Below are 26,344 nucleotides of genomic sequence, written 5' to 3'. Positions count from 1 at the left end.
ATCCCACTGCTTATCTTTCATCAGTATGACTCAAAACATTTTCTCTTATTCAAAGAGGAAAAATTACAGATACTTACAAAACATTTACCAACACACAGCACCATGTAAATTTAAATAATCTAGCTTTGTACACAGATCACTAAATCATAGCCAATAATTCACACACAGTTAATATTAAAAATGTTTTTAATAGGGGCACCTGGGAGGCTCAGTTGGTCAAGTGTCACCTGCCTTTGGCTCAGGTCATGATCCCAGGGTCCTGGGATCGAGCCCCACCCAGCAAGGAGCCTGCTTCTCTCTCTGCCCCTCCCTCTGCCCCTTCCCCTCCTTGTTCTCTCTCTCTCAAATAAAATCTTTAAAAAAATGTTTCTATTGGGCGCCTGGGTGGCTCAGTTGGTTAAGCGACTGCCTTCGGCTCAGGTCATGATCCTGGAGTCCCTGGATCGAGTCCCGCATCGGGCTCCCTGCTCGGCAGGGAGTCTGCTTCTCCCTCTGACCCTCCCCCCTCTCATGTGTTCTCTCTCATTCTCTCTCTCTCAAATAAATAAATAAAATCTTAAAAAAAAAAAAAAAAAAAAATGTTTCTATTAAAATGCTTTGGGGGGCGCCTGGGTGGCTCAGTTCGTTGGGCAGCTGCCTTCGGCTCGGGTCATGATCCCGGAGTCCCGGGATCGAGTCCCGCATCAGGCTCCCTGCTCGGTGGGGAGTCTGCTTCTCCCTCTGACCCTACCCCCTCTTGTGCTCTCTCTTTCACACTCTCTCTCTCTCTCAAATAAAATAAAATCTTAAAAAATAAATAAATAAAATGCCTTGCAAAGTATTCCTTTATTCTTTTTTTTTTTTTAAGATTTTATTTATTTATTTGACAGAGACAGAGACAGCGAGAGCAGGAACACAAGCAGGGGGAGTGGGAGAGGGAGAAGCAGGCTTCAGGCTGAGCAGGGAGCCCGATGCGGGACTCGATCCCAGGACTTTGGGATCATGACCTGAGCCGAAGGCAGACGCTTAACGACTGAGCCACCCAGGCGCCCAGTATTCCTTTATTCTTTACCTAACATTTAATAAGGTTTCTAGTAAAACCGCCTATTGACTAAATATTTAAGCACCAAACCTATTACATAAAAAACTACTTTAGGTCACACATGGTAAAATACTCAATTTAATACAAGTTATGTGTAAAATCCCTTGACCACACCATTTTGAGGAAAAAAGAAAAGAACCACACTCATGTTATTAGGAACAAAATGTTATTGGGCACCTGGGTGGCTCAGTGGGTTAAGCATCCGCCTTTGGCTCAGGTCATGATCCCGTAGTCTTGGGACTGAGCCCCAAGTTGGGCTTCCTGTTCAGTGGGGGAGTTGGCTTCTCCCTCCCTCTTCCCCCTGTTCCCTCTCTCTCACTCACTCACTCTCAGAATCTTTTTTTAAGTTATTAACAGTTTTATAAACTTTTCTTTCACCAGTATATAAAGATGAAAATCCCAATGACCAATAAAACTTTACCACTAAAAAACATGTATATGTGTGTGTGTGTGTGCGTGTGTGTGTGTATATATATATATATATATATATATATATATTTTTTTTTTTTTTTTTTTAAGAAAGGAGGAGAGGGGGAGAGAGAAAATCTCAAGCAGACTCCATGCCCAATTTGGAGCCCAACGCAGAGCTGGATCTCACGATCCTGAGATCATGACCTGAGCCGAAATCAAGAGTCAGATGCCTAACCTAGTGAAACACTCAGGTGCCAAATTTGGATATAATACAATTATATAACTTCTTGATTACAACTGGTACCTATCTGTAAATTTTTTTTTCTACGGCAGCAGCAATGGTTAACAATCTGCATTTTATACTAGAAACAGCAGTTTTCAGAACCTTCCAAAGTTCTAACACCAAACATTCGAAAAACTGCTATTATGTAATTGAATTGCATTGGGAAATAAAAACATAAAAGGGTTTACTTTTAAAGGGGCACCTCCATTCACAGTTATTCCAGCTGCCACCTAACACTCTCATCAGGGAATGGGCTGCGAAGGTTAGCCACAGACTTTTCAGATTTCATTTACTTATTTAGAGAGAGCACACATGTGTGAGCATGGGGAGGAGCAGCAGGAGAGGAAGAAGAGAATCTCAAGCAGACTCCATACCCAGTGCAGATCCCAATGCAGCACTAGGTATCAGGACCCTAAGATCAGGACCTGAGCTGAAATCAAGAGCCAGATGCTTAACCAACTGGGCCACCCCGGACCTCCCCCCAAAACACTTACTTGATAAACTAATTCTGATTGTGGTTGTGAGATGCATACATATAATAGTAATTTTAAGTAAAACAGAGTATCAACACACTCATTCAACTGACAAAAACATATCATAAAAGTATTACAGACCAAAGAACTCATAATGAGTTCATAAATTTCAATTACATGGTGACTTAGCTATGCAAATTGACTATATACAGGATAATAGAAAACTGGCTAAACGGCAACATTTGGTAAACATGGCTACTAAAGGGAAACCAATTTAAACCATTCAAAAATATTAACCATGAACCCTTCCCCACTATCAATAACTAATCAACTTTTACTATGGTACTTTGATCTAAAACCTTAAAGTCAATCAATCAAACCTTTAAGTCACAATGTTAATAATGGTAATGCTTACCGTAATAAATCCATATCCCTTAGATCGACCTGTTTCACTATCCATCATGAGTTGAATACTTTCAATCTAAAAATAAAAACAATTATGTAAGTACAAAGGAGGAAGCAAAAGCATATTACTCCTTGAAACATGATTTTTTAAAGTCTCTCCCCCTAAAAACAAAAACCATCACAACCCCTCACTTCCAAAAGAACTTCTGAAAGCCTAGATACTTCCCAAACAAGAAGTTTGCACTGTGGAGCAGGAAAAAAAAAAAAGTACAATCTTAGTCTTTTGCCTCAAAAACAAACCACTAAAAACCAGAGGTCCCTTGTAAACTACAATCAGGTGTTAGAAATAAAATTAACATTTTCTTTCCTTTCCATTATGCCAGAAAAACCGAACATTAATTCTCAATAATACCAGACATGATAAATTGTCCAAGATGTTGGAATAACTAAAATAGAGCACCTGGCTGGCTCAGTCAGTAGAGCATGTGACTCTTGGTCTCAGGGTTTTGAGTTCAAGCCGCACAGTGGATGTAGAGGTTACTTAAAAATAAAAATCTTGGGACGCCTGGGTGGCTCAGTCTATTAAGCATCTGCCTTCAGCTCAGGTCATGATCCCAGTGTCTGGCATCAGACTCCTTGCTCAGTGGGGAGCCTGCTTCTCCCTCTGCCTGCCACTCCCCCTGCTTGTGCTCGCTTTCTGACAAATAAATAAAATCTTTAAAAAATAACTAAATCTTACAAACAAGGGCGGCTGGGTGGCACAGTTATATGTCTGACTCTTGGTTTCAACTCAGCTCATCATCTCAGGCGTTGAGAGATCAAGTCCTGCATGGTGCTCCACGCTCAGCTTGCTTGAGACTCTCTCTCTCCCCTGGACCCCCCCAACCCTGCTCTCTCTAATAAATCTTAAGAAAAAAAATCTTAAGAATAAAATCAACACTGATTGTAAGTAATCACTGCACAACTCTGTGAACACATTAAAAGGCAATGGATTGTTCGCTTTAAGCAGATGAAGTATAGTTTGTGTACATCACAGTATCTCAATAAAGCTGTTCATACACAGAAAGCATGAAAAATTAAAACACAGCATGGGGGCGCCTGGGTGGCTCAGTTGGTTAAGCGACTGTCTTCGGCTCAGGTCATGATCCCGGGGTCCTGGGATCAAGTCCCAGATCGGGCTTCCCTTGCTCTGCTGGAAGCCTGGTTCTCCCTCTCCCTCTGCCTGTCACTCTCCCCACTTGTGCTCTCCCCCTGTCAAATGAATAAAAAAAAAAAAAATCTTTAAAAAAAAAAAAAAAAATTTTTTTTTTTTCCGGAATGGATGTACTACATTTCTTCATGTCCTGGTAATCTCAGGAATGCATTAATTTTGTAGTGACTGACCAAAAAAACAAACAAAAGAACACCATTTGTACATCACTAGTGTGTGCATATTTCTAATTTAAAAAAACACCCACAATCAACACCCAGCTTTTACCATTGATTCAAACAGTTTAATGGAAACAGTGAAAAAGTATATCCAAGGGCAATGAAAAGTAGTAGTGGATACAATATAACAGTTACCAACATTTTTATTCATGGCCACATAACGAATCTTTTAAACTACAACTTACTAGTATTAACATTTATTCTAAAATAAACTGTTCATGCTAAAAGGAGGACCAAGTGGACAGAAACAGTCTAACTCCTTAATTTAGTAGACAGAGAAGCTTCTCTACCTACCCCTAAATTTTCAGTAGGTAAAAAACAGGCATCCAAAAAAACATCAACAGGAGGGTGCCTGGCTTGCTCAGTCAGAAAAGCACGCGACTCTTGACCTTGGGGCCATGAGTTCAGGCACCCACACTGGGGAGGTAGATTGTACAAAAAAAGAAGAAAAAAAAAAATACCCCCCCCAAAAGAAAAAATAATTTCTTGTTCCAAATGCACAGGACACTCTTATCATTCATGTTGACTTGAAAAAAAAGATTGCTTCTGATACTCCATACATTTCACTGCAGCATTATGAATGACAACACTAACAGACTATCTTCAAATGTTACCTTCTTTCAGAGATACTATCTTAATCTACGATGCCACAAAACCCTTTCAGAACCACCCTTCCCCATCTTAGTATTAACCTCACTAAAACATGACAAAGTAGATATGCAAAGTTATTATGAAGTTATATTTCGATAAGAACCTATTAAGGATTGGGGCGCCTGGGTGGCTCAGTCGTTAAGTGTCTGCCTTTGGCTCAGGTCATGATCCCGGGGTCCTGGGATCGAGCCCCGCATCGGGCTCCCGGCTCGGCGGGAAGCCTGCTTCTCCCTCTCCCATCTCCCTGCTTGTGTTCCCTCTCTTACTGTGTCTCTGTCAGATAAATAAATAAAATCTTAAAAAAAAAAAAAAAAAGAACCTATTAAGAATCATTGAAGATATTGGCACTTACCCTTCCAAAAGGCTCAAAGATTCCCCGAAGCATATCTTCAGTTATGTTAAAGTGTAATGAGCCCACATAAAGCCTCATAGGTCCAGCACTTCCCTTTTGTAGATTGTTTGCCATTGCTGCAGCTCTGTTTTTTTCTGCCTACAAGTTGGATAAGACAAAATGCACATCACACAGCACTAATCCAAATCATTTTAATCATAGTAAAATCCCATTCACTTCGGGTTTGCTTAATGACTAGTGATGGCCAAGGTTAGTGATGAAATTACGCTAAGTTTAGTAAGTCATATACAGGACAAATATTCCACTTACATGTGACTGTGATTAATGGCACTGAATTAAAATTTTAAGAAAATGGTTCCAATGCCAATTTTCTAAACAAAAACTTCAATATTTTATTCAACTTAAGATATATATATTTTGCCACAAAAAACTTTAAAAGTTTTACAAGCATATGCAAGTCATATATAAAGCAATCATACACTCCACTTCATATGTAAAATGAAATCAATCCTAAAAGTACACTATGCCATCTCAATGATGCATCCTGGTATCAGACATGCTAAATGTGGAAAATAAGACTGTCTCCTGGAATTTGTAAATATATTTGTTATTATTATTAACGTACTCTCAAAATCACTGTTACTCAAAGTACAGTATACACCAACTGGCTGGCTGCCATAAAGGGGTTTTGTCAATATAAAATCAAATCAAGCAAAGCATCAAGTTTAGCTGTCATTTTTTCCGAAAGAAGTCTTTCTCAAAGGTAATGGTTATTAATTCATATTCTACCATAAGCTCCTTTCAACAAATTGAGACATTTTGAGTATCTATGTCCAAAGGAGGTTAAAGTTGAATGAATTCAAAACCTCATTTGAGGATTCTCAGCCCTCTTCAGGCCAATCTACACACTATTAAATTTGTCCTCCATTGCAAGAAGTGAATCAAGGAACTAATTTTTCCCATTTCCTAACAATTACTCTCCTATTGTTTACATATATTCAAGTGATAAATACCCAATATTAAGTACTTCTAAAACACTAAATAGGACCTATTATCTTTTTTTAGATATGACAGAAACTACTAACGTGATCAATGTTACATATAGCTTATTAACAGTGAGTAAAACTGGAAAGTCAGATCTGGTTCCAAAGCTTGTGCATAACTTTATAATATCATGTAAGTTTGATGAAGTAACCAGATTACTGAGGAGTTACAGAGTACTTATTTCAGTGGTTTGGAAGGCTATCAACATGACTATTTTATTTGTTGTTCAAAAATATTCTTTAAATCCTATATTCTCCATTAAAAAAACACCTGAGCTAGCAAGCAGTAACATATCAATAATGGTCTTAATAAAAATAGCTACTGATGAGATATCTTAAAAATACTTTCATATAATAAAATGATACATCTCAATTTTTCACATTTAAATGAACTGATATTATTAAAGCTAATTTCATTTCCCAAAAGCAATACTGGATTACTATATAATAAAGTACCAGCAAAGAGGAATTAAACAGAAGACATTTTAAACAGAAAACATTCTCAAGATTAGTTTGACACATCTTACCTTCAAGAAATGCTAGAAAACGATAGCTGCTCAAACTACTCTTAACATTTTATAAAATTTTATGCAAGAGTGTATTATCACTGAAAATACTGAATTTATTAAAAATGTCAAAATCACTCCATTTGAAAGAAAGGATAAACATGTTCTTAAATGCTTCTATCCCCAACCAATAAATTATCACAAATCAATAAAATTGTAGACCAAATTCTCAGGTCTTTTTCATGAAATAGATATTTACAATTTATATTAGAACAGAATGTTGTCGAGAATATACTATTATCAAAGTAACCAAGACAAAGTTTAAAAGAAAAAGCTGTTCTGAGAACATCTAACTCAAATAATTAATGATTATATAACACACTATAGTGTAACACTAAGCAACAGCAGGTTTCTTCCACGATCACTGATCAAATTCCTAACCAAGAAAATAATTACCTGTGAAGCTTGTACTATGATTGGCACTCCTAAAACACGTTGGCCAGTTAATCCTATTGCTAGAGGCACTGAGCTAACATCAACAAACTCCACATATGCAATTCCTTTGGAGCGTCTTGAATTTCTATCAGAAATCATTCTCACATCTCGAACCTAAAAAGAAGACACACACTTAACAGAAGCTTCTGTTTATGCAACCGTCCACCATAAACCATTAAAAGAAATTTTACTGATATGTGGTTTATTTACTTTTAAGTAATCTCTATACCCAAAGTGGGGCATGAATTCGTGACCAGAGATTAAGAGTTGCACGTTCCTCCGAGTGAACTTGCCAAGTGCCCCCCAATGTTTTAAATAAGTGAACTTGTCAGTCCACTTCTACTTTTGAATATGTGATAATAGTTATTAATTCCAACACTATTAATTTCCAACTGAGGCAAAATAGAAATGTTACGCAAAAGTTTCCCTAACTGAATTCTACTAAGTCAAAAGATGTGGTGTTTAAATATTCTCTAATTTGGGCGCCTGGGTGGCTCAGTTGGTTAAGCGACTGCCTTCGGCTCAGGTCATGATCCTGGAGTCCCGGGATCGAGTCCCGCATCGGGCTCCCTGCTCGGCAGGGAGTCTGCTTCTCCCTCTCCCACTCCCCCCTCTTGTGCTCTCTCTCTCTCTCACTCTCTCTCTCAAATAAAAAAAAAAAAAAAAAAAAAAAAAATCTTAAATATTCTCTAATTTAATCAGGCATACTGACAATTATTAAAATGTTGTTCACAATTCCCATTTACTCGACCTCCCTAAATAGACTAAAAACTTACCTTTCCTACTGTGGAGAAAAACTCTTCCAAATCCCTTGGCCGAATTCTTGCTGCCAGCTGCATGCAGAAAACTGTCCTTGCATCTCTTTCCTCAGGAGTTAGATTATCAATAGGTTCCCTAACAGGAATAAAAAATAAACAATTTTATAAATTATATTCTTAAAATAACCTTATAAAGTTCATTTTCAATAAACAGAATAAACTTTACCAGAAGTAGTCACTATTCCCAAGCCCATTTTTTCTTTTAAGATTTTATTTATTTATGAGAGAGTGAGGAAGAGAGAAAGCACGTGCACAAGCAGTGTAAGAGGCAGAGGGAGAGAGAAGCAGACTCCCCCCACTGAGCAGGGTACCAGATGGGATCATGACCTGTGGAAGGCAGATGCTTAACTGTCTGAGCCACCCAGGTGCCCCTCCCAAGCTCATTTTCACTAAGATTTATACAAAATGTCCATAAAATAATTCAATGTGACTCAATTCCTTCAACAAGATAGTTACTTAATGTTTCTTCTGCTAATATCTTACATGGTATCAGGACAAAAGTCCATTACCATCTCAATCTTACAAATTGTAATTTCTGCAGAATAATGAAAGACCAATCCGAAGCCTGAGAGTTTAAGAATAGTCACAGAAAATAATCGCTTACTAGCTACAATGTCAGAATGGTCCAAATTAGTGGAAAGGATGACTTTCCATAACAAAACCGTAAGACCATGAAGTAACCGTAAGACCATGAAGGCAAATAAAGTTTGACAATCATAGATGACCAACTTGATGGTGAGAACTATTTTATTCGGATTTTTCCCCTGAATTTAACAAATTGAGATAAAATATAGGGAATCATGGTTGCTTATTCTATCAAGTCTTACAGACACTACAAATTTAGTATCCAAAGCAATGTTTCTTGATGGTTATAAAATACAGAAACAATACCCATATACAAATCAAAAATGAAAAGCAGGAAATTATCTAAATAAATACCAGTACTAGGATTCAATTTATTCATTTTTACAGACAGCCCTGAAGATCAAGAGCGCTTCTTATTATATAGAGGAAACTAAAGTGTTCAAGTAAAAGAGCATGAGATGAAACTTAATTTCATGAATTTCAAGGAAAAAAATAGAAGTGCCTATTAATGTTACTTATTAAAAAACATCACTAAAGGTTAAGGTTCTAAGTGAAACCCTAAAGATAAAAGCACAAACATGCTCTTATCCACATTCTGGACATTTTCAGGAAGGTCCTTTTGAAATATTCCACCTACAAAATTCTGGTACATTTCCTTGGTAAATCAGCAGGTAATGTGAAACTATAAAACAGAGGTACAAAGCTAGACTACCTCCAGAAAATGAGAAAAGGGGATTTTCTTACAAGAGTAAATATTAAAGAATGTAAAAAAAAGCTCAGTAGGTTACAAAAAAAAGAGCTTTTAAAATCATTAAGGTTTTCACATCAAATTCTAGAATTAAAATATACCAAATAAGGAACTCTAAGTTAAAAGGTGCCCTTTAAGGAAAGCCAGAAAGAGTATCAGTAAACAATGCTGCCATTTATCAAAATTTTCCTTAAGCCAAAATAAATGGTAGGCTTCATAAGTGACTCTTATATTTAAGAGGAAAATAACTCACAAACATTTGATAACAAGACTACTACTAAGAAACAAGTCAACTTGGTTAAGATTTTGGAAATTAAATACTTTATCTCAGTAGAGAGAGCCAGATTAATAAAACTCATGACTGTACAACCAATTTTCCCATGAGAGTATTTTAGTAACTCAAAATTTATTAATTCCAAAGATAAGCAGAGGCAAGTCTATTTAAAGTTTTCTATAGTTACCATTATTTAAAAGGGATTTAAAAGCACATGTAGTACCTTACACCTTAAAATTGTAATCACTGCTCCGTTCTTATAGGAAATTAAAATGAAAACTTAAAGATCCACATTGATTTAACATAGTCCAAATTACTAAATATTAATAAATTTAACAGTAGCATAAGTTGCAAAAGCTTTACAAAAGCTGAAAGTGCTAAAGATAAAAAAAAAAAGGGACAACAGCTACCTCACGGGACTCTTGTCTTTTCTGAATGGACTTTTGCTTCGAGAGCGTCGTCTGCTGCAAAGTTAAAAAGTTCCAGAAATTACCCAAACAAGTACACCACATTAGTTCCTTGAAAAACAATTTAAACAATTCAGAAGTATGTTTAAAAACCTTAATTTGATGCTATGAGGCAACCCAATCTTTCCTCGGATGGCACTGTTAAATTTTGGTCCGGAGCTAAAAAGGAAACACAAAATTACACTAGTTACAGGGTTAGGGTCTTGCTAAGATTGAGTTCATGCGCTCTCCAGCAAGTTTAACATTGTTTAGGCTGTTTTTTTCCACCTCAATTATGAAGAGGAAATTAAAGACTTTTTTTTTCTTAACTCTATCCCAGGCAACTGCTCTTATAGTTATCCATCCTGGACCACTGAGAGGTGCCGAGACCAAAGGTTACAGCCTCAATATTGTTAAGATTCTGAAAATTCTATCATTTTCAGTCTATTGTTTTTTCTTAATTACACATTTATGAATACATTCCTGAGGATATTTTTTTAAAGTGAAAATACATCACCCTGAATTTCCCTCACACCAGGATAACTACAGTTAACAATTTGGTGTGTATCTTTGCAGATCCGTTCCCAGGAATTTATGTATTTATATATTTGTATATACACAAAATTCATAATGTTTTCTTGTTTGAGGAATTTTTAAAAGGGGACTAATTCTTTATCGTGAAACTCCCAACTATTCCATTTAACAGTACGTCTCAGAGATTGCATGAAAGCAGTTTGTGTCATACTTCACTTCTTTGTGACAAAATATTCCGTAGTAAAGATGTGAAGAAAATAAATTAGTATTTCAAAAATTTTTTGTCAACTTGACTATATAATAAAGGAATATTTTCAAAACACATCATAACATTTTTCTAAGAGCCAGTTTTATTCTGAATTCTAAAAAGGCCTAATAGTTTTGGGGCCTTTTTTTTATTTTGAAAGACCAAATTAACTTAAAGGGACAGGTCAGATGTCCCATATTGCTCATCCTACTCTCCTTTTCAAGAAGGGTAGCAAAATCAAAGTATCTAGTGGTATGTGATCCACATTTGGACTCATTTTCATGGACTCTAAGTATACCTGCCAACACCCAAGCAGCTCCAAATAAAATTTTGTATTAATTGGGTCCTTCACAATTCAGACTAATAGTCACAATTAAGAATACAAATTTACTGAATAAATTAAAGATCACATGAAACTACACATAAGAACTAAATCATTTTTAAGTCAAACCAGGATTATAGGCCGACTTCAAGTATTCATCACTAAAACAAGAGATAAATAATACAGAATTTATTAAGGTAATCCCTTTCCTCCTATTTAATTCGGGTAAAAACAAATATGGTAAGTTTTAGTAAATTAGACCAAAAAAGTATTATTAATCATTCGGAATTAAAACACTGTGGTCCTCTTTCAGCTCTTAAATGTTTGTGAAATAAGCAGCTAGGAGGAACTTAGAGAACAGGAGTTCAATCCTTTTTATTTAAAGGTTAAAGAGCCAGAATCAGAACCCAAAGTGTTACTAACTTTAATGGCCGCAAATAATACCCAAGCATTTCATGAGTAGCAGGTAAGTATTGTGGGTCCTTTATTTTCATTCTCTTGTTGATTCAATACTCATTAAAGTTCATCTGTCAGTTGTTACCTTTCTTAAAAGACGAGAAAACTAAAGCTGAGAGTGTTAACTTGTCCAAGTAGAAGAGTCAAAACTCTTATTCAGGTCTGTTTGTCTTTCAAGTCCATTTCCAACCATTCAAGTGCTAATTATGAGTGCTAATTTTAATACATTCCCCCACAGTTTACAACAATATATTCATTAAGAAGAAAGAACAAGGTTAAAAAGGGCTAAGGACTGCTAGATTCAATCCTTGCCTAAGAGTTGTAGGTACGTTCCTTCCAAACTTAACATAGCTTTTTAAATGACGTAATAGAAGATGTTTCCAATTTGTTAAACCAAATTTCCATAGTGATTTCAAAGCACTTTAGTATTTTACTATTTTTAAAAACCTTAAATATAAATGTGATGAGCCCCAAAATTCATCATTATCAAGGAGCAAACACCAAATTCACAAAGGATCTGTCATTTCAGCTGAAAAACAGCCAAATTACGTATTTCACTAATTATATGTATTTATAACATCTATTTGGGCTTTAAAAATTTTAAATTTATGTTCAGCAAAGAGTATCTGAAATAGCTCACATACCTTTTAAGCTTTCAAATATCTGGCACTACAGTATCAAGTCTTTTAAGCACTCTAGTGCTTTGGTCTAGTTTAGACTGGCATACAGTTAGAATATTTTAGATGGAGTAACAAAAAATAATCTGTATGCCTAGTAAAACGAAAGTTATGTGTTGGTCCACACACTATATTTCTACTTTGCTAGTCTTTTCAATGCCAATATCCTTATTTAATGCTTTTTAACTAGTCATATTGAAAAACAAATTTTACAATGCAAATTACGCAGGTTTAATTGTTTTCTGGATACCCAGAGAATGACTCTCAAACCAAAATCATCATAATTATAGTTACATACTAAGGACTTCTGTAGCGGCCTCTGAATCTGCGATCTCGACTTCTTGAGCGGCTCCGTCTCCTTTCTTTACTCCTACTTCGCTTCCTTTCACGGCTTTTGCTCTTTTTCCTTTCTCTATCTCTACTTCGTTTCCGTTCCTTACTTTTGCTTCTTTTTCGTTCATGACTACGACTTCTGCTCTTGCTTTTTTTCCTCCTGAGAAGAAAAAAAATTACCATTATCTTGCTGGTTTAAGAAACTGTCAAAATATACTTCCTTTTATGGTCAGAAATCTTTTTGTAAGTTTATCTTGCTATTTTTACTATTATACAATGATACATAATCATACTTATGGAAAAATAATTCCTAGGTAAGGTAAATAGCACCCCACCTTTGCCTTCTACTACTGAAAATCAGCAGTCAGTTGACAATCAGTTGAGAGCAGGAACTATAATGATCGCTCCAGAGACCTGAGAGTCAGTTACAGCTTTCTAACAATGAAATCATTTGTTGGGAGGTAGATAAAAACCTGAACTTTTAAACAGTTTGACCAACATGTAACTGGCCAACGAGTTATTACTGTAATCCACTAGATACAGTAATAAAGATCAAAGTTACAATAGAATATATTAACATTTAAGTAATAGTGGGTCATATAAAAAATTTTTAATTAAAACCACTAACTTCCTTTATGTGAGCCAATTTTGACCCAATCTACACATACGAGTATTTTCTACTTCAAAGGGTCATACAAGCATCAATACTTTGGTTTTCATGGGCAAACTTACAAGTACTGACAAAGAACAATAAAACTAATGCAATGACATGCATTCTGACACACCTAGAACTTTTGTGACCTTTTCAGATATATCTATTTAAAGTTATAATGAGTACACCAGAAAATGGAGCATGCCAGTTTATACAAGCCTGTGGGGTGCAATCAAAAACAAGGATCAACACCTTTATCAATCTTTATAGTATCTCAAACTCTGAAAAGTAAAAAAGCCAGTCAGTCATATCTTTCTGTTCATTTCTGTATTCCTCACAGTATACCACCCATTCATTTCATAATTAAATCTTACCATCTGTACCTCTGTCATCACCCAAATTTTAGAGGTGCCTTCAGATATTTCAATATAAATTCAAAGACATTTAAAAATAAACTTATTCCGCTAAAATGTCAATTTGTAGTGGCTAAAAAGATAAACATTTTGACAACTCTACATCATTTGGAAAATTTAATTAAACTCTTTAGTCCTTATCAAAGCAAAGTCAGCACAAGAGCAATTGAAGTCTGCCTCAGAGAACCTGTAAGCAGGTCATCTTAGAGTGCATTGAAAATAGAAAATGAAGACACCCACCTTCTGGAATCTTGAAACCCACACTCCAATCACAAGGAGATGTAGAGCTTTCCAAGGAGGCAGAAACTTTGTCTAAAATTTCAAGATAATCCACCTGACTGTCAGAAATGTATATGCTAGGTAGCACATGACAGAAAATTAGGCTACACTCATTATTTATATAGAAGTCATCAAAGCAATGCCCAGAAGGGCAACAGATTACATTCCAACTTTGTTGCCTGAAACACCTGACACTATGTCTTAGCCTATGAATTCTGTGAGATAGCTATAATCAGAAGTCCTACATATAATCAATCAGGGGACAAAGTAACTCCATCGCCCACAAAGGACAGACAAAGTATTGCTCTGCTCAGAGAAGGCCCACAGCAGAGAGGCAGCCAACCTCCCAATCTACCTTTTTTTAGGCCCAAAACTTATTCTGCCAAAGGAAAAGACTGGAAAATCGGAGAGCTAACTTCAACTAAAACTCTTCCTAGAACTTTTTACAAATGAGTCCCCACCCACATCTGAAGGCAACCCCAGACAGGTAAAAACACAGCAACATACTAATAAGACATTCAGAAGCACGATCCTCTTCATAAAAGCCCAGACAAAAATTTAAGAAAGCAGTATTCTTCTCTATAACAAAATGCAGCTTGAAAGAACATTAAGTTAACTAAAGAAGGGTTATCAAAATCCACACTAATAGTCAAATCCTGTTACAACTTAAAAGGGACTTTCCAAAGTCTTTAGTGGCAGTGGAATTTTGTACTGAACATCATTGAAGTAAATGGTCCACTGGGCTGGGCCTTTGGACTTTTTGGTTATATGGCCTCTGCTGTAAAGGTGTTTTGCTATAACTGGATTTGACCTCTTCCATGTAAGAAGATCTAAAATTTAAATGCAAAGTACTCTGGAAAATAAGAAAAAAAATAGAAAAGTCATTTATTCCAAAATTTATAGATAATCCACACACAGTAGCCAATATATTTCAACTGTGTCATTTTATTGTTATCCTTTTTTGAGTAATTCCTAAAGAGCTTAACTAAATGGACGCTGGTTTAGATTTTCCAAAAATGGTTACACTAACAAATCGTACTCCCATGAAGGCAAGCTCAGATACTTAAAAGGTGTACTTTGAGGTCTTGCCAAACTCAGGGGTAGCTCTTCAGAAAGAAGGCTAACTGATAACCAATTTGTGTTATATTTAACTTAGTTCCTTCTACTACTACCAGAATACAACTGAGTGTACGTATTGAGAATCAGAACTATTTTTAAAGAAAACATTTACCAGTTGATAAACTCAGTTTCTCAGAATGTCCATTTTCCTACTACCTTAAAACTATATCCCAACACTCAACTGCTTTTAAGACAATGGAGTTTTAGGATGAAAAATGCAACGTGGCACTTTCCTTTAAGAGAATTTATGCAGAACACTAAAGCACAGAACACTGTTATTTGTTTTACATTTTATCTAACCTTAAATATGAATTTTCTTCTAGGTAACTTTGAAATTAATTTGAAAGATCAGTTCCCTTTAGAAAAATAAATGGGTGAAAAGTTCCTGATTGAACAAAAAAGCCGTTTATTTAAGCAGCTTTAACTGAGAATGAGAAGTATGACAGAAATAATTTGTACATTTAAAAAGATACTAGATGGTAGTTGGGATGTTTCAAAAGGACGTTCCCTTAAATTGGCTATCCTATAGACAATGGAAGAAAATTTTCCATTCTTCTATTCAGTGTCACAAGACTACTTACATTAAATAAAAGCCACAAAGCATCAGTCACAGAGAGCTTGATGCTAAATTTCCTGTAAAAGCTTGGTAGCCTTAATGAGCTTAGATGCAGAATGAAACAAGTATAAACTGGAGATCGAGTTAGTAGCAAGGAGTGACATCTGAGAATGGTCGAACAAAGAAAACTCTGTGCCCAAAGTGCATGTCCTCATTGTTTTGGCACTTAGGATGAGATCTTTACCCACCCAACAGGCCTGATATCTAGATTGGATAATTTCAATTTATGTGGATACTCCTTCCTAGGTTTTCATTACGAATTGGGTAATTTAAAAACATTAATTAGGAAACTTACTTCGGTAAAACGTCTAAAACCAGGTGACATTAAACCATGCAATAATTGGTTGATTACCTTAAACCATAACAATTCAAGACTAAACCTCATGTGATTAATTCCCACAATCTGTTGTGATTAGACTGTAACAGATCCTCTACCCAACTTTGAACAACGACAAAAAAAAGTAAGACATTTTCTACAAACTGCATCATTTTAAATCCATTACTACATTTAGGGGAATTTTAAGAATTAAAAAACCCAGCGTAACAAAGCCTGCATACTCCAATCTAAGAATTTTCTCATCAACCTACCTAACAAAGTTGTGAGGATGTTGAGGTAGCGTATTATGAAGCATTTTGAGCTCTTATTAGGAAAAGAGCCACACAAAAAAAAAAAGTGGCTATATTATTTTTCATTAGATGGCGTCATGTACATGACAGATTATTTTAATGACATCACAAAATAGGCTACTAAAACAATTTAATGCTTGTAACATGACCACATGATGTTAAGAATCACTAATTTTTAGAGCAGAAAAGAATACTCCAAAAATAGGATCTGACTTTACAAAGTGGTTCTCGCTTATACAGTCATTGAGACTTATCATATACTGTATTCTATACTAGTCTGTAGCACTGAGTTCCTGTTATGGGTTACACATTTAACCTAGTAAATTGCATTAATACGCACAATTTTTTAAAAAACTCCATTTCAATATTTAAGTCTATTAGAGTTTAAAAAGCTTAAAACAACAAAAGCCACGTTAAAGGCTAAAAGTACTTAAGTATGCTATAATGTTGCTACAAAAAGGGCCTTTAAGCAGCAAGGAGCATCAATATAATTCACAGCTCTGACTCCTTCTGTGATTTAGAGCAAACAGTATCTTCCATGGGCTGGTTATTTGTTGATAACACACCACCAAAATATTAAGCCGAAATTTATAAATTTAAGACAAAAGACAAACTCTAATACAGGAACTCTTATCCAGATTGTCATGGACAGACTTGGAGGGGAAGGTGCCCAAAAGGTCCCTGAAACTATATCCTGAAATCTACGGAAAGAATCCATATCCTCAAATAGTTTCTCATCCCTTCAGAAGGTAAAGAACGACTTTTCTGAGAGAGACAAGGAAAAGCTTCTGAAGAGAACTTTTAGTTTGATGCTACAGCCACAGGAACACAACTTAAGATCTCAATTGCATAAGGGTCCCCCCACCCCAGGTCCCTTCTTATAACTTACTTTTTGCTACGTTCTTCATGGCCGTTAGCACTGCTCAACTTGTTCTCATCCTAAGCAGGGTTGATAGAAGAACATCATGAGGACGAAGTGGTAACATTTCAAGTTGTCAAAGGGTAAAGGGAATAGGAATAAGAAAATACAAAACAATTTTAAAACTAATTACTTGTTTATAGTTTAACATGGAAGGCTATAAAAAAATTTAGATGGGTATGTGTTTAACCACTTTGTTGCTTACAATTAAGTCATCAAGATACAAAAATAAAAATGCATATTAACATGTTAAATTTTACTTTCTTATATAGTTAGATATTAAGTTATCCAGATTTACAGGGTTGAAGTGGTTAAATAGAATTTCTATAAAACATGAATGAAGTCCTGTTTTGAGTTTTATTCCATGTGCTATGGTCCCTTTGGTCAGTACCATGGCTCTATTTCTGCCTAAGCCCCAAGTGGCCATGCTAGCAGCCAGCCACTATCGATTTCCTGTGACCGATGCCATTCCTGAGATCTTCGCCCATTTCCGTTGGAGGGTTGGGACTGTAAGAGCTTGATGCCACCTCTGTCACACATCTCGCCCTGAAGCAAACAGGGATTCACACTGCTTTAGTAATGTTGACTCCCAAGAACCCAAGAAAGTCAATTAATAATCCACCAGTCCAGCCTAAACATTTCCTACTTCCATACCTGTTTACATGGAATTACATCCATGTTAAACTAAGACACAAGAATCTTAACATTAAAACAGAAAGTAGTTCTTCGAGTCTAAGCATCATAAAACTACATACACTATTTAAAAAGAATTCTTCCAAATTGGTACCACATGGTCGTGCTATACACTCCAAAAACAGATGTATTATTTCAAAAGGTTTAGCGCAATGTTTATTTTTAAAGTTTGATCACATCAGTTATAGAAGTATAAGTGCTAACTCACAAAGCTTACAGTTTGCGACACCAGTGATAATGCATGCATACTGCTATTTTCACCACCAACTGGTGAAAGAATGAAAAGACACTTTACTTTTACTGTGATACTGAAATGGGTCAGACTATACTACTAGCCAAAATAATTCCTTTGTAGCTTTTAGTGTGAAATATTATGGCAGGGACTAATTAAAAATAAAACAACACGGAGCACAGTAAAACAGTCATCAAGTGACTCTAAGTTGTGATACTGCCTCCTTTGCTTTAAAAAATTTTTCTATTCAGGGATCCAAGAATTTCAGTAATTTTTAACTGAGCAGATCATCACCTGCCTGTTTCATTATTTACTATTACCAGTCATATATATATATATATATAAAAATTTTAAATCTCACCCATTTCTTGTAAAACTTAAAAGATTTGCTTGCCACAGACTGGTTATGCTTTGTTATTCTTGGACCCCTGCTATTTTCCCAAACCACTACATTCACCTTTTTGCTATACCAAACTGGAGCTGGTAATTCTTAGTTGAGTCATTTTACCTAGGGGACCACGGTACAGCGATAAGTCACTCAATTACTACCTTATGATTGACAGTTCACACTGGAATCAAAGGTGAATTCATGGGAGTAGAGGTGAGATATCGTTAGGCAAGTCTACAAAGAGAGATAGATGGGCATTTATTCATCACGCTGAAGTGAAACTACTGCACAATATTATTACATCAATAGCATATATTTACTTTTCTAAGTTACACGTAATGCATCTCTGATAAGATAAATCAAGAGGGCTCCGGGGAGGTTAGTTTACATTTCAGCAGTAGTTTCGTGATAATGCTAAATTAAGAAATATATGAACCTCACCGACATGTTTTTTCTCACCTTCTTGTAAGGAGCCTCAAGCATTGCTTCAATATCAATATCGTCTGCCATTTTCTCTAAACGTCTAGAAAATAAGAAAGGTAATTCAGTGAGTAAACATTTTTCAATTCCGATCAGTCTCCTCCTTACGCGACAAACTCCGAAACTTCAGAAAAACCTTCAAAAAGCCCTGGAATGACTAAAGTGGCAGGATGCACTTTACCAGGCTTAGTAATTAAATCTGAAATGTCTCCAAGACTGAACACACGGAAATACATTAAATGTACGATTAAAAAAAAAAGCCCACAATTAACTGCAAAAACAGAACCCGCGCGCGAGTAAGAGCGCCTCTTTCCGCGCAAAACCCGCGCTGCCATTTTAGGGGCAAAGGGAAACTCCCTCGGTTGGGAGGGGTTGTGTGCCATGGTAGCGTACGGCTGGCGCCATGTTGGGAGGTCGCGGCCGGCCAGGCCTGGAAGGAAACGGTCGCCATCCGCTCGAAGCCTGTCTGGAGTCCCTGCCACCCAAGAACCATGAAATCTACACGACCGGAAAATAAGGGCGCGGTCGCCGAAATGGAGCCGATTTCTCGAGCCCCCCCCCCCCCCCGGAGTCGTTAAAGACCGCCTAAGGAGTGCCCCTCAAGCCAGACGAAAACCAGATCTCTGAAAAGCTCTGACAATACACAGGCCTGCGACATCTCCTTACCTGTGCGGGCTTTCGGGCCCCTGGGATGCTTGTATTCGGAAAGAGGGGGGCTGCTGCTGCTGCCGCTGTTGCTACTGTTAAGCCGCTAGGCCCAGGCCGAGGTTCCGCCCAGCCCGAATTTCGGGCTCCGAGGGCGGATAGGCCCGAGCGAATCTAAAAGAAACAATGGGATTAAAGGAGCCCGCGCGGAAGTTCAGGACGGCGGCTTCGGCAGCTCAGGATCCACCCCTGCGACAGCTTCAGCAAGCTCTCTGAAATGGCGGCCGCTGCTTCCCCGTACTCACATCCACCAACACACATACACACACAAACACACGGGGCCTCACAGAGCGCTCAGCACGGGCTCTCGCGAGAAGCTGCCTCTAGTTCCAGACAGGAGCAGCTGAAATATCGCGAGATATAAGCATGGCCCGAGCGACCATGGCCCAATCTCGCGCAATGATTGCGCCACAGATATTCCCATCCCCCACTCAGAGCGGAGCCTTTGACACCCCCTCCACATGGACGTCCGTATCTCGCGAGACCGCGCAAGACGCTAGAGCAAAGACAGTTGGTACACTTCCTGTCAATCTTTTTAAAAACTGAACGCTGAGTGGAGCTCGGTGGTCGCCTCCTCCTTGTGGCACCTCCTCACAGCTATCTGAAGGTTTCTCTCCCAGCGCTGACTGCCTTTCCCCTCCCCCGGGCCTCCCACCCTGGTGTCTGTCAAGGTCGCCATAAGGGAACCTAGTCCATATGGCGATAGAATGCAACGAAAACCGTCATGTATAGATTCTCCGCCAAGAATGAAGAAGTGAAAAGCATGTAAAAGGGAAGGCAAGAAGAGACCGTATAGGGCTAGGAGGCTATGGGTGTAGAATAAAAATTAGATATTCCGGCCTTTTGGAGTCAGTGGGCTAGGCACGACTAACTAAAGACCCTTGGAAATAGTGGAGAAAAGCAAAGAGAAGGTGAAAAAACAAACTGCTTCCGTTGGCAATGGATCAGCTTTATGCCCTGGATTTTATAGTCTGGCCTTGTGTCGGGTTGCTGTTGTTTCTTCAAAAATGTCCCCCATTCCCTTGGGACTTGGCTTCTCGCCCCTTAAGTTTCCCAAATACCTGGCAGTTAAGAGTATACGAGCACCACCTGTTCTCTGGTCAACACTGAAAAGAGGCAGCAGAGAGGTTGACTATAAGGCTTTTTCCTCCAAGATAAAAATACTTGAAAAAAAATATTTGAAAAACATTAGAGGACTTACAACCAAAAAATCTTACAGATAAGTCTATTAACAGCTTAGCGATTGACGGTTAAGATTTGACATGAGATAATTTGGTTCTTGTAAGCTGCTCCAACACTGTGTGACCTTGGACAAGTAAATTAATCTCTCAGAGCCTATCCTCCATTTCCTCTTATGAAGAAGGGGGTAGCATAATAACTAGGCTAAGCTTCTTGAGATTGACCTAGGCTGATAATGCTCAGGTTGATAATGCTCACAACTGAATTCTCAGTGCTTAGCCTGGTGCCCAGCCAGGAGGACACTCAATAAATGAATGAAGACCTAATAGGAATATAGTGAGGATTAAATGAGATAGTGTCTGTAAAGTACCTGGCAAATATTTAATCCTCAGGAAAGCTAACTTCTGTTACTGCTAAATAGAGGAAATGTAAGTGTAAAGGGACTTTACACTTCTGGTTAATTTTCCACACAGGTGTTTCTCTTAGAGGATTAATAGATGTTACATAGTAATATTCCCTTACTCCTTTTCCTGAAAATTCAGATCCTCTTTTAAATTTTTTAAGTATTGAAAATCATCACAGAACATTAAAGCATAATATGCTCAAGCTAACAAAAAAAACAAAGCTAACCTTTGCCTTCTCTTTGCCCCTTTAATTCTATTATTGTGACTTGTTAATTGTGCAAATATCAAACCAAAAAGGTGGTCGCTTAATAATTTGTTTGGGAACATGACAACACAATTTGACTTTAACCTCTAGACTTATTTGGGAATAGGAAAGTTTTAAGCTTTCAGTCACTTGATTATTGAATATCTCTTAAATTGTTTTCTGTTCAAGGATGATCAGAGTGAACCTGGAAATTTAGAGCACAATCAAGAAACACCAGCTGGAAAACTCTTCTCTAAAACAAAAGTATTTTTTATGTTTAAAAGAAAATATTAACATAATATGTTTTTCATTCATTTTGCAAAGCCTGTCTCTGTCTGGCTTATGGATATTCTGTGTAAATTAATTCCCCTTTCATCATTTTGTTCTCATTTGAACCAGAACGTCATTGGTTTAAATCATCTCCACCATCAAAAATATTATTCTGTTTTATAACTTATAGAGAAGAGGTCACAGAATAACCAAAAGCCTGGAATAGAGGAGGTAATAGATAGAGAATTTGACTTTAAATTTAAAATATTTTGCCAATGTCAGGACACCTGGCTGGCTCAGTCTGTGGAGCATGCAACTCTTCATTTCAGAGTTGTGAGTTCGAGCCCCATGTTGCATGTAGAGATTACTTAAAATCTTAAAAATACATTCCACCATGGGGTGCCTGGGTGGCTCAGTCGTTAAGGGTCTGCCTTCGGCTCAGGTCATGATCCCAGCGTCCTGGGATTGAGCCCTGCATTGGGCTCCCTGCTCCGAGGGAAGCCTGCTTCTCCCTCTCCCACTCCGCCTGCTTGTGTTCCTTCTCTCGCTGTCTCTCTGTCAAATAAATAAAATCTTTAAAAAAAAAATACATTCTGCCAATGTTTTTTGATATCAGTGTATGACTTTTATGGGCAGAGAGTGCTATTTTTTTTTTAAGATTTTATTTATTTATTCATGAGAGACAGAGAGAGAGAGAGGCAGAGGGAGAAGCAGGCTCCCAAGGAGCAGAGAGCCCGATGCGGGACTCGATCCCAGGACCCTGGGATCATGACCTGAGCCGAAGGCAGACGCTTAACCATCTGAGCCACCCAGGCGCCCGAGAGTGCTATTTTTGATGCTTGCATTTTTTTTTTTTTAATTAAGTAGGTTCCACACCCAGCATGGACCCCTAAGCAGGGCTTGAACTCAACAACTCTCAGATCGAGATATGAGCTGAGACCAAGTCAGATGCTTAACCGACTGAGCCACACATGCACCCCTGCATTTTTTTTAAACAAATGTCTATTTTATTTTTTAAAAAAGATTTTACCTATTTATTTGACAGAAAGAGAACACAAGTAGGCAGAGCAGCAGGCAGAGGGAGAGGGAGAAGTAGGCTCCCCACTGAGCAGAGAGCCTGAGCAGGGCTCCATCCCAGGACCCTGGGATCATGACCTGAGCCAAAAGCAGACATTTAATCAACTGAGCCACCCAGGCGCCTGCATTTTTTTTAAGTAGGCTCAACACCCAGCATAAGGCTTGAACTCATGACCCCAAGATCAAGAGTTGAATGCTCTACAGACTGAGCCAGCCAGATGTCCTTTGATACTTGCATTTTAAAAATTAATATTCGGGGCACCTGGGTGGCTCAGTTGGTTAAGCGACTGCCTTCGGCTCAGGTCATGATCCTGGAGTCCCTGGATCGAGTCCCGCGTCGGGCTCCCTGCTCGGCAGGGAGTCTGCTTCTCCCTCTGACCCTCCCCCCTCTCATGTGCTGTCTCTCTCACTCTCTCTCTCTCAAATAAATAAATAAAATCTTTAAAAATAAATAAATAAATAAATATAAATAAAAATTAATATTCAATTTATAAAGTAAGTGCATTTTAGGGGCACTTAGGGGGCTCAGACGGTTAAGCGTCTGCCTTCGGCTCAAGTCATGATCTCAGGGTCCTGGGATCAAGCCCCACATTGGGCTCCCTGCTCAGCTTCTCCCTCTCCCTTTGCCTGCTGCTTCCCCTGCTTGTACACACTCTCTCTCTCTGTCAAAAATAAATAAAATCTTAAAAAAAAAAAAAGTAAGTGCATTTTAATAGTTATCTTTATAAACTTAAAGACTCACAATTTTAAAATTGTATTTTTGAAGCAAAAATTCTAAAATCACCTTCACTTTATTTTTTTATTTTTTTTTAAGATTTTATTTATTTATTTGACAGAGAGAGAGAGAGACAGTGAGAGAGGGAACACAAGCAAGGGGAGTGGGAGAGGGAGAAGCAGGCTTCCCGCTAAGCAGGGAGCCCGATGCGGAGCTCGATCCCAGGACCCTGGGATCATGACCTGAGCCGAAGGCAGACGCTTAACAACTGAGCCACCCAGGCGCCCCTCACCTTCACCTTATCCATTCAAGTTGAGCATGGGACACCTGAGTGGCTCAGTCAGTTAAGTGTCTGCCTTTGGCTTGGGTCATGATCCCAGGGGCCTGGGATCCAGTCCCACATCAGGCTCTTTGCTCGGTGGGGAGTCTGCTTCTCCCTCTGCCTGCTGCTGCTTGTGCTCTCTCTTTCTCTCTCTCTCTCTCTCTGACAAATAAATAAAATCTTTAAAAATATAAATAAATAGGAGAAACATGGCGGCCCCAACGTTTACTGCGAGGTTGTATTCGCTGCTGTTCCGCAGGACTTCCACCTTCGCCCTCACCATCGCCGTGGGAGCCTTGTTCTTCGAGCGCGCTTTCGATCAAGGCGCGGACGCGATCTACGAACACATCAACCAGGGGAAGCTGTGGAAACACATCAAGCACAAGTATGAGAATAAGGAGTAGTTCCTTAGAGACCCCTACCCATGCCAAAAGGACCAGGTCCACCCACCAGCTGTTTGCCCAAAACCAGGGCCTCAGCCCGAAGATGATGCTCAGATTACTCTTCATCGACCACCTTTAGCTGTTGGCAAGAAGCGGCTTCACCTGACAGACTCTTTAACTTCTGCTGTTTGAACTATGTTTAGTCAGAGTCATCAGCAAATAAATGTAATTGTCCTTGAAAAAAAAAAAAAAATATATATATATATAAATAAATAAATACAGCTTGAACAGACAAAACTCTCTTCAAAAAAATGAGTCCCATTTACTTTAGACAAATTTCCTCAAATTTAGTATGCTTTTATCATTTTTTTAAAATGTATGTTCATTGGCTCCTTGGTTTTTTTGTTTGTTTTGTTTTTTTAAGATTTTATTTATTTGACAGAGAGAGAGACAGCGAGAGAGGGAACACAAGCAAGGGGAGTGGGAAAGGGAGAAGCAGTCTTCCCACAGAGCAGGGATCCCGATGTGGGGCTCGATCCCAGGACCCTGGGATCATGACCTGAGCCAAAGGCAGATGCTTAATGACTGAGCCACTCAGGCACCCCCTTTCATCATGTTTTTTGATGTCAGTTCTACACCCAACATGGGGCTTGAACTCACCAGCCCAAGATGAAGAATCACACACTCTACTGACTGAGCCACCCAGGCACCCCCTTTTATCATTTTAACATGTATTATTTTGAGCACTTTAACTTTCCCAAGTATGTAAACAATTCTTCTAAATCCAAGATATTAAAATTATAGAGGGGTGCCTGCTGGCTCAGTTAGTAGAGCGTGTGAATCTTGGTCTTAGAGTTGTAGGTTCAGTCCCATGTTGGGTATAGAGATTACTTAAAAAAAATATATATTTTTTTTAAGAGAGGGAGAGAGGGGGGTGGAGGGGCAGAGGGAGAAGGAGAGAGAGAGAATCTCAAGCAGGCTCCATGCCCAGTGCAGAGCCCAGCGTGAGGCTCAATCTCACAGCCCTAAGATCATGACCTGAGCCGAAATCAAGAGTCAGATGCTCAGCTGACTGAGCCACCTAGGCACCCTAAAAATAAAATCTTAAAAAAAAATTACAAATATAGTTAGTCTTAAAATTTCTTAAAATCTTCTGACGTGGTTTCCTATACCTTTCCACATAAAATCACAAATCTCAATCATTCAATCATACATTTTTTTTTTTTTTTAAGATTTTATTTATTTATTTGACAGCGAGAGACACAGCGAGAGAGGGAACACAAGCAGGGGGAGTGGGAGAGGGAGAAGCAGGCTTCCTGCAGAGCAAGGAGCCCGATGCAGGGCTCGATCCCAGGACCCTGGGATCATGACCTGAGCCGAAGGCAGATGCTTAACAACTGAGCCACCCAGGCGCCCCTCAATCATACATATTTAACTAGAATCTTTAGTATGCAAAATTCTCTTAAACATTACAATTTAATTTATAAATATATACAAAGTACCCCTAAACTTAATATAAAAGTTTTAAGGGGCACCTGGGTGGCTCAGTCAGTTGTGTGTCCGATTTCAGCTTGGGTCATGATCTTGGGGTCATGAGATCCAACTCTGCATCCAGCTCCACGGTCAGCAGGGAGTCTCTCCCTCTCTCTCTAAAAATAAATAAAATAAATCTTAAAAAAAAATTTAATATGAAAGTTTCAAGACATCATATCTATATTTAAAATTAAACCTCTCTGTATAAAAAAACACCAATAAGAGAAGGATTTTATTACCTGAAAAAACTTGTGATTGACATTACAGAAGAATGCAGATATGCAGACACTAACTCAGAAGACCAAGGTTCCTTTTTGACCAGAGTTTTTCACCTGGAGCAGAGACTGCAGTGGCATAGTCTGCCTGATAGTTTCCAGCAATATTATTGAGCCACTCTCAGGCACAACGAACCTTTGTTTTTCCCTAATTATGACAGCAAGAAACTCAAGCCTCTTCATATAGATGGAATTAATTTTGCCACCTGCATTCGGGTGTATGAAATTATCATTCCCCCTTTAGTACTTGA

General features: G+C 38.1%; 2 protein-coding genes across 5 annotated transcripts in view; one reads left to right on the top strand and one right to left on the bottom strand.

Moving 5' to 3' along the window:
• Positions 1–19,975, bottom strand: part of RBM39 (RNA binding motif protein 39) — a 31,440-nt gene extending 11,465 nt beyond the window's left edge. For 2 of the 4 annotated variants that reach the window (XM_032419312.1, XM_032419313.1), the window contains exons 1-10: positions 19,653–19,975; positions 18,966–19,029; positions 17,164–17,213; positions 12,534–12,728; positions 10,114–10,179; positions 9,964–10,017; positions 7,905–8,022; positions 7,090–7,242; positions 5,085–5,222; positions 2,664–2,729 (exon numbers count right to left, since the gene is read on the bottom strand). In XM_032419312.1, the coding sequence (XP_032275203.1) occupies positions 2,664–2,729; positions 5,085–5,222; positions 7,090–7,242; positions 7,905–8,022; positions 9,964–10,017; positions 10,114–10,179; positions 12,534–12,728; positions 17,164–17,213; positions 18,966–19,016 (891 nt within the window). In that variant the 5' untranslated portion in view covers positions 19,017–19,029; positions 19,653–19,975. Of the gene's footprint in view, positions 1–2,663; positions 2,730–5,084; positions 5,223–7,089; positions 7,243–7,904; positions 8,023–9,963; positions 10,018–10,113; positions 10,180–12,533; positions 12,729–13,873; positions 13,946–17,163; positions 18,741–18,965; positions 19,030–19,652 lie in introns of all 4 variants that reach the window. The other 2 variants (XM_032419315.1, XM_032419314.1) reach the window with 2 other exon arrangements.
• A 4,134-nt stretch (positions 19,976–24,109) lies between these two features.
• Positions 24,110–24,466, top strand: LOC116641993 (cytochrome b-c1 complex subunit 9). Its single transcript, XM_032420007.1, has one exon. The coding sequence runs from the start codon at positions 24,112–24,114 to the stop codon at positions 24,304–24,306; it is 195 nt and encodes a 64-aa protein (XP_032275898.1). The 5' UTR covers positions 24,110–24,111; the 3' UTR covers positions 24,307–24,466.
• The last annotated feature ends 1,878 nt before the right edge of the window (positions 24,467–26,344 follow it).

This window comes from Phoca vitulina, unplaced genomic scaffold (genome assembly GCF_004348235.1).
Source record: "Phoca vitulina isolate PV1807 unplaced genomic scaffold, GSC_HSeal_1.0 scaffold22, whole genome shotgun sequence".
NCBI classification, from domain to species: Eukaryota; Metazoa; Chordata; class Mammalia; order Carnivora; family Phocidae; genus Phoca; species Phoca vitulina.
Note: the sequence above shows the minus strand (reverse complement) of the source record. Positions and strands in the feature narration are given on the sequence as shown.

Coding starts and splice junctions, on each gene's coding strand:
- LOC116641993 (XM_032420007.1), top strand. CDS start 24,112: ATGGCGGCCCCAACGTTTACTGCGAGGTTGTATTCGCTGCTGTTCCGC.